This window comes from Phalacrocorax carbo, chromosome 7 (genome assembly GCF_963921805.1).
Source record: "Phalacrocorax carbo chromosome 7, bPhaCar2.1, whole genome shotgun sequence".
Classification (NCBI taxonomy): domain Eukaryota; kingdom Metazoa; phylum Chordata; class Aves; order Suliformes; family Phalacrocoracidae; genus Phalacrocorax; species Phalacrocorax carbo.
The window spans coordinates 18059670-18071695 of NC_087519.1; the positions used below are offsets into that span (position 1 = coordinate 18059670).

General features: G+C 43.0%; 1 protein-coding gene across 1 annotated transcript in view; it reads right to left on the reverse strand.

Annotated features, from left to right (window-relative positions):
• MTMR10 (myotubularin related protein 10) overlaps positions 1-5070 on the reverse strand; it is a 40822-nt gene extending 35752 nt beyond the window's left edge. The window contains exons 1-2 of the mRNA XM_064456597.1: positions 4426-5070; positions 2988-3048 (exon numbers count right to left, since the gene is read on the reverse strand). Coding sequence (XP_064312667.1) covers positions 2988-3048; positions 4426-4485 — 121 coding nt within the window. The 5' untranslated portion in view covers positions 4486-5070. The remainder of the gene's footprint in view (positions 1-2987; positions 3049-4425) is intronic.
• Positions 5071-12026: the final 6956 nt, after the last annotated feature.

Sequence of the window (12026 nt, forward strand, 5' to 3'; positions counted from 1 at the left end):
TTCAAGTTTAACAACTTTAACTTCACTCTCCCCTAAAGTACACAAGCTAATTTCCTACTAGTCACGCAAGGCACTTCAACAGACTGACTGGTAGACTACCTGCTACTTCTCTTTTTCCCCTTTGGCATGCTATGCAAACAAATGAAAAATAAAAAAAGTGGAACTGTTACAAAGGCCAACTCTTCAACTAAATGCAAAACTCAATCAGAGAGCAATGCTAGGAAAACAGAACTGCAGAAAGAAAGAGAAAACATTTTTATAACTCCATCTTAAACCTATATAATATGTTTTGGAATGGAATTATACCAAATTCTATGAAATTATTTGATTTTCCCCACTGCAGTATCATTATTGCCACTTACAACCAAAGTTCTTATTCACTTTAAATGACGTTTGTTTGCTTTTCCTAACACATCACCCTCTCAGGGCACACAGTTTGATGTGAATGCAGGCTTTTGTTCCAAAAGCTGAAGACATGTCCTTATTCCTCTCGGCACCAGAGTAAACTTTAAAAACAAACTCTACAGGTTAAAAGTTGATTCCATTGTAATTTTTAAAATTTTTTTTTCTTAAATAAAACCCTCTCACTTTGTAACCTGACCCATATTATTTCGATGTCTGGAACTCCCTCTCCTAACCTCCACTGCAAAAAAATACAAGTTAGTCACTTTGAGAGAGTAGCTAAATACCCTGCTGTCTATGTTTTAGGAATCAAATGCTTAATACAACTATTTGCAGTTTTCAAAGATTACTAAAGCCAGTAGGTGCTTGTGCTAATATAAATTCATTCCAAAAGACCTCCTAAAAACTCCACCAATTAAAGCAGCATAATAAACATTCAGCTGCTCAGGTTTAACTCTGTTCCTGAGAACACAAGCAATTCCACACAACTATTAAGGATAGGATACTAGGAATACCATACTCAAACTGTACTTGCGAGGGAGTACAAGTCAGCCTTAATATAATTAAATGAGTTGGAATTTGGCCAGAAACTTGGGTTATGACAAATCCAAAAGCCAGTCTATCCAACAGTACAATGTGTACTTGTTTATACACTTTTCTACTGCACCATTTGACGACAGAAACAAAAAAAACCGTGTTTAAACAGGAAGAGTTTAATTTAAGTCATTTTTAGAAAGTCACTTCTAAACGCCCTCATTTTTTGATGCTCACAAAAATGAAAAGATTTTCTCAGAGCTACTCTGTGGCTGTAAAGAGCAGTGCATTTTATTAGGAAATAATCCAAAATAACACCTTAGAATGATACAGACATGGACATTTTAATTCTGTGGTGAGTCATACTCTTTCAATAAGTTTCTATATAACCTGGGCAACTTACTACAAATGTCCCAAAAGCCATCAAATGCTGATTTCAAAGATAGCACAGACAAGGGAAATGATGCAAACATAGGATAAATATAAGCCATTGAGAAAAACAAACCCAGCCAGCACCATTTCAACTGTACTTCGGAGTTTCACAAATAAAGAATGAACCACAAAAAGTTACTGCACAGAGTTGTTTTCTGTAACTGCTCATGCATGTGTCCCACAGTAAAGGCATGATGTGTTACATTTCGAGAAAAGCAATCTCACTGCCTCGCAGTTTCTGTGGAATGTCTCAAGAACATGCAGTCACTTCCTTGTGAGTCAAAGACTTTGGATGAATATCAACTGCAATATAACCAATAAGATGCCAAGTGGTAAGCAGAAGTTTTTCAAGCACAAAAATATAACTATTTCAAATATCAAGCAATCTTAGCAATGTATTTTAAGGTATTTATGCCTCAAGCAAAAACTGTATTCTTTTGTTTCACAAGGAATGTCAGTTGTTATTTCCTCTTTCAGTTGAACTTTTTCCACAATATTTCAGCCTCTTAAGCTTGAGGTACCTCCCTGGACCATATCACATATCAGTTAGTACTGCTTAATTAACAACAGCCCCATATGAATCAGTGACAAAAATATTTTTTTTAGGAGTAACTTGTTTATTGTATTGATCACTTTGAAAATTAATGTGTTTTATCAACATAGACAACATGATAGGAATATCTTCCTACATTCCTCTGTGTGTATAAATTCATATTTAACGTATAATCTGAATGCTAAGAAAAAAAAAAGCTGTTTACTGTTGTTTTAAACTCAAAACTACCCTTAGAAACAGCAAGCCAAATTTATTACTGTGATGTACAGTTTGCAATGAAAGTAATCTTGAGAACAGTAGATTGTCCCTTTGGTATCTGAAAAAGGCTTTTAGAAATCCTATTGATCAAAATGTCATTTATCTAAATTATTTATTATTTAAAATATGGAAGTCACCAATATCCTACATTTTTATAAATATGTAATTGTAAACAATAAAAGCATTGCTTTTCTCATCCCCACCCTAAAAAGATTATTCTGCATAGATTTAAAGACATTTATAAATTCCAAGACTATAACAGCTGCTTATCCAGTAAGAGTAAATGAATAAAGATGGCATTAGAAGTTTTCCAGTACAGAAGTCAATGATACCTACTACTGGAAACCCTATTAATATTTTCCTTTAAAATAAAGACTACAATACATGCTATGGTAGTGGGTCCTGAACACAGATGAAGGTCTGACTATCTGACAAAAATATCATTATTAGCAGTCTTCCAGAAGGTGTCGTAAGTGTTATAAAACTTACAATGTTTTCATTTCAAATACTTGCAATAAACCTGATACATTATTCTATACATACTAAAGCATTACACAGGCAAAATTGCCTATGTATTTATTTAGCATTTTGGGCAGGTTAGAACAATTTCCTACAGACACAAGTATCATTAGATTTTCCTCCTTAGACGTTATATTCCCCACAAGGAGCACGTTAAGATTTAAATATACCAAAATGAATAATCACAGTAAAATAGGGAAATCTATATTTTACCAATTCTATTATAATAAGCAAAAGGCTTAAATATATCCTTGTTGAGATACCTGTCAAATTTCTGGTTTTTGCCTACCTGGCAAGAGTACTGGTTCCAGTTTTTTAATCCTTGGTTCTGATGCTATATGGTCTTCAGCCTGACGGGAAAAAAATTAGAATTTACTTAAGAACCAGAACTTCACAGTCAGACACAAGTCTGATCTATTTAGGCAAAAGAGAGAGCTCTTCTTTTAATTTAAAAAGCTGATCTTAAAGAGCTAGGATCCAATCATAGCAATGGTTTTCTGTAAAGATATTAACATTTTAGTGTATATTTAGCTTTGTACCAGAATAATAATATAATATTTGAAGTGCTAATGCTTAACTAATTGTGTAACCGAGGCTATGACAAGTCACAGAACGAACGGAAAGCAATTTGGCTTGACATTCCATAAAGGCTCAAGTCCTACAAGAAGCTTTACACTGATATGGACACTCAAGTTTACACAAAAATCTACCAACTTTTAACATGAATGACTTTCCACCATAGGAAAAGTTTTAAAAAAAAAAAAAACAAGGCCAAGAACACATACACGCCTACTTGCATTCTAATTCCAAACCTTAAAAATAAAAATACTTCTATAAAAAGACTAGAACCTTCAGTGAAATAACCTTAATACCTATGGTTCTTACACTGACAGCAGTATCACCATTTCCCAGAACTAGGAACACCCAGAACTACATTGCATCGACATTTCACTTTTACCAAGTAACTGTGAAAAAGGAAAAATGAGTCAACACGTCAAGCATGTTGTTAGAAGAGGTCCTGCCTTGTCTAAAATAAATAAATAAAAATCGCATTCTGTCGAGTGCACACCCAGACCACACAAAATTCCTGGTGGTTCTACTAAATATGCTTGATACCATAGACACTATATGTAGTATTCTACTGTATATACTTGATAGATATACTTGCTTTTCTTGCTTATGCCATCAGCCACGCTTTAAATGTGAAATCACGGCTACAGTGAGAGCTTCATCCTTTGCATAACGCAGATAACGCTGTTCCCACCCAGCACAAAGAGGAAAGCGAGCCCGAACACCTGAAGCATTATTCATAACTTTCCAAAATAATCCCCCAGTGGCCAGTTTTAGTCAACTCAGGACTGTTTTCGGTAAATGCTCTGTTCCTTGACCAAAGTTCGGGCTTGTCAGCTGCACACGCTCACTTCGTGTTTGACCGCGGCTTCTCAGACCAGGCCAACAGGCTGCGCTTCACACCGGTCTCACGGCTTTTGTCTCCCCGTGCGACGGGGGCTGCCCCGGGGCCCTCGGTAACCCCCAGGGAGCGCGGGCCGCCACCCTCGGGGCGAGCGGGGGAGAAGCTCGGGGCAGAGCCGCGGGCCCCGCTCCGGCCCAGCCGCGCCGGGAAGGCGGCCCCGGCGGCGGCACCGCGACCAGGGCCGAGGACGGGGCCTGGGCCGGGGGGGAAGGAAGAGCCAGGCAGATCGCTAGCGGAAATAAAACGGTGTTACCTGAGGCAGCGGCAGAAGGTAGGACTTAAAGGTGGGCTTGGGCTGCTTCAGAGAGAACATCGTCGCTGCCGGCGGGGACGCCGACGGGCGGGGACGGGGAGGGCGCGGCGGGCCGGGACGGGCCCGGGAGACCCCGTCCCCCGGGGGCAGGGTGCCGACGCCCGCCGGCTCAGGCCCGGCGCCCCGCAGCCACCCGGGGCTACGCTCCCAGTCACACGGCGGCGGCCCCGGCGGGAGGCGGCCCCCGCGCACCCTCCTTCCCCAAGGGAGGAGCCAGCCGCCTGGGCAGGCCCGGCCTGGGTCGGCCACAACCCCTCATGGAGGTCCCCGCGGCTCCCTCCGCCTCCCCGCGAGGGGGGCCGTCGACCGGCCCAGCGCCCCTCTACCGCCGGCAGCGGGCGGGCAGCGGTGACCCCGAAGGGCGGCGGACTAAGGCGGGCTCTACCGGCGCGGCCATTTTGGGGGGAGCGAGGGGCGGGGGAGCGGCCGCGTACGGCGGCGCGGAGGGCCCAAGCAGCCGCGGTCGGGTGGATGCTGTCAGCACGCCCCAGCAACCCAGTCACTAACGTTGTGTCCACTTTTAGTGGGCGCTTCACGGAACGGCAGCTGCAGCGAGCGTTGCTGTCTCTGACCGCGCTGGCGGCGGGCTCGGGTTACCGTATCTTACTGACTCCCTGGAAGACCTCCCTCGCCTCGTCCCGCCGCGGGGGCGGGGCCTCCGAGGGCAGGCCGGGACCCCGCGGTGGGAGCACCTGCTCCGAGCTGCCGCTGGGCGACAGGCTGAAGGTCGGTTCTCTCCCTGTCCTGCCTGAGAGAAGAGCTATCACAAATACAGGGGCCTGCGTGGGGCATGTTACAGTGAGGGCTGAAGCAGAGGATTTCCATGGTTTGGCCTCTCAGCCACTGCGAGACTCTGAAACCTCCGCATGGGGCCTGCGAAAGCAGGTTTTTATCGCAACCCGGGGTTGTCTCAGATCAGCAGTAAAAATCCAGCCCCGTGAGGAGTCGACTACTGCTACCAGGTTCTTCTCGCTGTCACGTGTTACACAAGGCGTATCATGTTACAGCCGTAGCATGTATATGATCTATGGGTGAAGCGTCCAGGCTGCTACCGAAGGGCCACCCTCCTGGCTGGTTGCTGTAACTGTGCCAACTGCTGGAGGTGGATGCAGACCTAACACCCTTGTAATTCCCTTCCCTTAAGCTTTCCAGGTACTCATGGATTGCTCACTTGAGCTTCTCTAGAACATGAGAAGAATGCAGTCGCCCACCTAAACTGCCAAAATCTAACACTGGTATCGCTTCTGATAAGAAACTGGGTAACTACTCACATTTGCTTAGTGGCCCTTGGCACCCTTAAAGGTCCATGTTGCAGGAGTTTAGGTGAGCACTGACTGCGATGAGCTTGGCCTCCGCAGTGGAAATACTTCCTACAAGAAGCAACAGTTTGGATGCAAATGAGGTTTACTCAAGAGACGCAGAGTGGGACCACACAGGTCTGCCAGCTGTGAGACCTAAGGAAAGGGGAGAGTTTGAGTTCTCCTGCTGGTGGTCCAAGTGCAAAGAAATTGGGTAAAACCAGCCAGGCCTCACCAGAATTTGAAGCCAGGTCTGGTGGATCGGGCAGGGTAAGAAGGGCTGCCAGTTCCTGTGCTAGCTGGTGCACCACAGTGATGGTTCCAGCTATGAGCCAAGCATAGGTCACTGCCAAGGCCCATGGGTTAGCGGCATGAGTGGAATGCCAGGACCTGCCAAAGTAACTGCTGATATTTGGACACTGCAGCCTCACCCTATTAAAAAGCACGGTTTTGGTCAGCATACTGTCATTTTTCTGTAACAGCTCACATGCAAGCTAACATCAGTAAGGGCCTGCTACAGCATAGTAGTGTTGTAATATCACCATGACATAAAGACAGCAGAGAACTAGAAGACTCCAGAAAAACAGACACATTTTTAGACACAAAATGACACATACAGCACCCAGCATCAGCTGCAGGGTCAAGGTCTCCCCTTACTATCATTAATAGGAAGCACATTACATTGCATTATAGCCCATGGGATTTTTTGGTGAACTCAAGGGGTGAATGTTCAATGAAAGAACAGACTTTAGGGCACAATCTGGATTCCACAATTTAGATGAGATGCCCCACTGATGCAGCAAGGAGATTTGTTTCAACAGGGAAGAGGGAAACAACCCACTGGCATCTGCCTACATTGAAGAAAGAAGTACCATGTGCATACATTTAAAGCTATTCAACAGTCCAGGGGAGAACACCAGCAAGCACCTCCATAACAATACACTACTCTTGGACTTGCAAGTGGAGAAGATAAAGACAATCCCATTGTGTTGTTTTTTTTTAAAACAAATGCACCTCCTTGCACAAGGGTCCTATCTTATTTGATGTTGGCAGACAGTTCCCTGCTTTATCCTGTATTTTCACATGTACGATTTTTATTTTATGCTGCAGACATCATTGTCTAAGTGGCATTATTCAGCCTGATGCGGTCTCAGGCTCAGCCCATGTCCGTTTAGAGAGTGCACTGTGCTGCAGAAGGTGGTGGAATGCGGAGTGCCCGACAGTGCTGTGAGAGCAAGTCACAGCTCCTCTCCTGCTCATGACTTGCCCCCTTCACACGCTAAATCCCTTGGATGTTTGATAAGTGAGAAATACTGCGGGACTTGCCCTCATCTTTTATTCTTTAAAGTTTTTTGCTCATATTCAGAACATTGTTGAAAGGAAATTAAAATCAGAAAAGGGGAAGAGGAAGCGAGGGGGCAAGGAAGGCAGAAACTGCCCAAACCTGCTCGGCTTGAAATTACATATACACAAATTTGCCAGTGATATTAAAAATGACAATTATTTATGCAATGTCAGAGTTACAGGAGTATTTCTGCATCAGCACAGAGCCTTCTGAGGAATGGCTGCAAATGCAATCTTACGCTTGAGAGAATGAGCACAGGATAGCACAACTTTCCATTAAGGACTGCACTGACACATTTAAATTGCAGTGCCATTCTGAAAAGGTAGAAACAAAATCAAAACTAAGCTCTCATTAAACACAAGATCACAAGATTTCTAAGGACTGTTGTTGGAACTGGTCACAAGTTGCCACTGGATGAGTTTTATGCCAGTGGGAGGAGAAAGCTGATTTGACAGAATGGAGTATTTTGGAAGAGCAAGTTAATTCTGTCACAGCTTGCAGTGCGATACAAGCAGGCAGTGCAGACAGGCAGAGCAGGATGGGCAAGTAGTGCAGGGTAGGCTGGTAGGGCAGGGCCAGCAAGGCAAGAGGGCAGGTAGGGTAGGTCAGGATAGGAAGGTAGGATGGGTGGGGGGAGGTGGGGGGGGCAGCAGGGGTAGGGCAGGCAGGGAAATCCTCTGGATCCTGACTTCTTTTTGGCAATGCAATGAACTGCCTGCCCATCTCCAGCCATCCCTGCTTGCCTCGCTCACTTTTTTCAAACAGTTTTGCTAAACTAGAGGTTTCTGAGAATGCCTTTGTTCTATAAGAACAGTCTTGAAAGAATGGCGGGAAGCTAGCTATGCAGCAAAGCCAGCTGACCTGAAAAGACTGCAGATGTCTATTTTTATTCTCTCTAATTTTAAAAAAAAAAATTTTTCACTCAGCGGAGTTATTTTCCTTGCCTCAACATTAAGTTATTCAGTGATAGCTCCTATGTGCTAGATTGACTGGGACCATTACACTTGTGTACTGTCATGGCCCTCCCAGAGCCAGCTTGGCCTGCTGTCCTGGTGGTATCACACCCTGCATGCTGTGTGGCAGTTTCCTGGAGCCTCTTTTTAGATACATTGCAAATAGCTTGTAACATTGAAGATAATTATCTGCTTAGCTATGGCTATGGTGCATAACCTGCTGCATTTACTGCACATGAGATCAGGTATCTTCCTAAAAGTTCTGGTACAACCAGCGCTTCAGCTGTTACAAGACAGCTCTGTGGTTGGGGAAGCACTTTGGCTTGTGCAATGTATGAGGGCTGGGGTTAAATCAAAACATTTTCATAACAGTCCCTTTTGATCTCTCAGCAGATTAGAGAATGGCTTTCATTAGACATGTTCAAGAACCGGTTAAATCACCATCTGCCACTGATGCTATTGACATTGCTGAACTTGCCTCAGTATAGATGATCTCTTCCAGGCCTGTATTTCTATGGCAATTTACGTCTTTTCATAGCTTTCTGAAGAATGGTTCAATTATGGGTTTGAACTCCAAGACACAGAAACATACGTGTTGTCTGATTTCAGAGCTCAGCTATGTGCCCAGAGCTACAGCAAGTATGTGGCAAGTCTGCAAGTCAAGTATTCACTGATAAAAGTCTGTTCTATTTTTCACTGAAAGCGTTACAGTTTATTGCTTTACCTGGACACCTCCCTACTTCTGCACTCAAAAGTTTGCCCACCCAAATTGCCTCAGCCTGCACTCAGAAGTGTGGGACTGTTGTTGGGGACTTGTGAGGAAGCCAGCCCTACAGGTCTGTATTAACTCTTATAGAAGAAAAACATTATGCCTTAAATTTATTAAGCCGTTGAAAAAAAAATCTCTTTCCTGAGTGTCCTCGGTGAAGATCCAGCAGAATAATATTTAAAATGTGATTATTTACATAAAACAGCAATTTTGATAGTCTTGGCCGAAGATACACAAAAGATACAAAAACTACACAAAGGTTTTAGTTTCTTGAAGTATGTCAGGAAAAAAGCCTCCTTCTCAAGGCACATCTGCAAAGTGGAAGTAGTATTGTCAGTGTGGAGATTTAATGGTGTTGAACTTCGCTATGTTACATAAGGGTACTTCTCTTGTTAATCGTTATGTAGGTTTTGCCTAGAGTTGTTTGGAGCTATTTATTGGTACAATGTTCCACCTTGGCTTGGGCTATTTTACATAGGTATTGTGATAGTGACTATCAGATTACCAGTACTCCCAAACTAGAATCCAATCTTTTTCCATGACCATTTTTGAAGGCAGTTGGTCTGCTCAGACAATAGCTTGCTGAGCATAGCAGTCCAATTAGCCCAAGAAAAGGGAGATGCTTGCATCTAGAATCGTGCAGGATGAAGCACTGTGGTTTCATAGGAGTTTTAATGTTGTGGAGACAAAAGAGGAACAGGCAGATGAAATTATGTAACTCCTTTTTCAATAAGTTTAACACCAAGCAAAAGGTGGATACAGGCACTTAAACATTTTGGCTGAACAACTGCGAAGAGTAATTTAAACCCCATTATCAAGACATACCTTACATCCATTGTAAAGATACAGGGCATCAACCATAAATCACCACTCCGCCATAGCAAATTTTGTTTCTGCAGATAAGGCGAGAAGTTGAAAAAGGCAAAAGAAGATTGCAGTTTTAAGGAAATCTGTAGCTCTTGTCTCACTTCTCCCCAGGCTTGTGGTTTGTCAGCCTGCAATCCAAACTACTGCTGTGTGCTGTTTTTTGAGTATCACCCACCCCCCCGGACCCTGGCACCAGTTGAAATGGGCATTAAATGGCCATATCAACCAGGTCCTTACATCTGTTTTCTGTCTCAGGCTGGATCCCAATGTGGGATCAAAATCCACAATTAGGCTGAAATATTCAGCTCAGGTGACCACTGCATGCAGTAGAGCATTTATTTGCAGTGGCTGTAGTGAGAGGAGAACACCTCTAGGGCTTATGTAGCCTTGTAGCCCAGTAAATAGAGTATTGTCACTGCTAGTAACACACCACAGGCTTTATTCTGACTTTGTAAGGCCTCAGGACTGAGGCTTAGCATGACTGCTTTCTCTGAACTTGCCTTAACGTGCCTCAAGCTGTCCCTTCGTTTGTTTAGCTGTGAAAGCAATTTTTCTAATTGCTAATTTTCTAATTTTTAGGAAATTCAGGTGTAATTGTAGGATTCGAAGGCCAGTGAAGAAAAACAAGATATAAAGTTGGTAGCAAACATAAAAATGCCCCTAAGCAAGCAAAAAATAAGGAAAAAGAAACCAGCAACATCAATATCATGCTGACCCTAGCAAAGGACCTAGGATGCTGACAGCTGGTAATATTCTGTAACTACCTCCATTGCAGCCACTGACCATTAGACCCAGAGGATCAGTACAAATGTAAGCATTAACATTAAAAAAAAAAAGGGCTAGATAGCAGGAATTGTGCATATATCAATTTTACCGTATTGGGTTTTTTCCCTGTACTAGGATAATAGTATTCTTTTCTCTCCTGTCTTCTTGTCTCTCCTCTCTTGTAATTAGGGCTAGACTAATAATAATTCATATATTAGGTTGTTAAAATTTGTTGCACTAACAATAAATTCCTGACTTTACATAAAAGCTGTGTCTCCTTTTTGTTCATAAAAAGTTTTTGAGTGTAATACTAGTTCAACTAGAAGTGACCAGTCAGACAGGACAGTGGTTCAGAAGTGATATGCTGGCAATGACACTACTAAGTAAGACCCCAATGACATGTCCAAGTGCTGCTGTCACTCTGAAAACTCACCTCCTCCGTAGCAAGTGCTTAGCAGCAAACTGGCTTTGTGTCAGTGGGTTAACTACCCAGAACACCCGAAACAGGGCACAATCCTATGCATCTTGCAGATCTGATGAAATAATCCTGTGACATCTTTGGTCATGCACCCTCCTCAGGTTCCTGTTTTCTGACAAGGCCTTACAGATACTGGTATTCTTTTTATTTAGAAGGACAGATATGCAGTTTGCCAAAGATGACAGTCAAGCCCGGAACCTAGGAAAGCATCCAAAGAAGTGGTATGGAGAAACCATAGTTGGAAGGTTTCAATGGCTACTTTAATTCATTACTAAGTAATATGGAAAATGGACTTTCTTGGTGCTTGGGTATTAAAATCCAGCATCTAAAATGGAAAGAATGACTCTGCAGTAGGAGAGCCTTGCAAGAACAAAGACAAGCTAGTCCCAGAATGATGCAATGTAAAAGGGGGGTAACTTGTAGAATCAGCTGGTATAGCTAAAAACCTGACAATTAGTCACTGTGTTTAAAACATTTGCCTTGAGGGACAGGGAAATGTATGTACTGCAAGATAGTGTAAGGTGCACAAACTTAAATTATGTCAGTGTAATGTCTCTGCATAGACATAGCCTTAGAGTACATACTCTTTAGGCTTGACCTGGTTCAATATTGGTCAAGCACATAATAAGAAATGATAAGTGGAATTCACAGTGATGCTGCTGTGTAGTCACCACATGCTTAGCAACAGGAGGGATGCATCTTTCTGAAAAGCAGTATTAAACATGCCTCTTCAGAAATGCAAATTCTGTGTTTGCATCCTTTCAGCCAGTATTCAAGAAAGCATGTAGGCAGACATGAAAAAGTGTTGATTGTTATTCTGTTTAGTGTGCTCCAAATCTACCATCGGCCTTCTATGCACATACAGAGCCATATTTAAATCTTATTAAAATGGCTGTATGTCTAAAATAACTCTGCCAAGAACAGTGTAGTTACTTCATGTTTAATGGCAGAGAGGTTATAAATTCAGCTCATCCTATGCAAGAGCACAGAAAACATTCGGGCCTTATAAAGAACTTTATGGAAAATTACTGGCAAATATTAAAAAAAGAAACCTTGCTTATAAAGT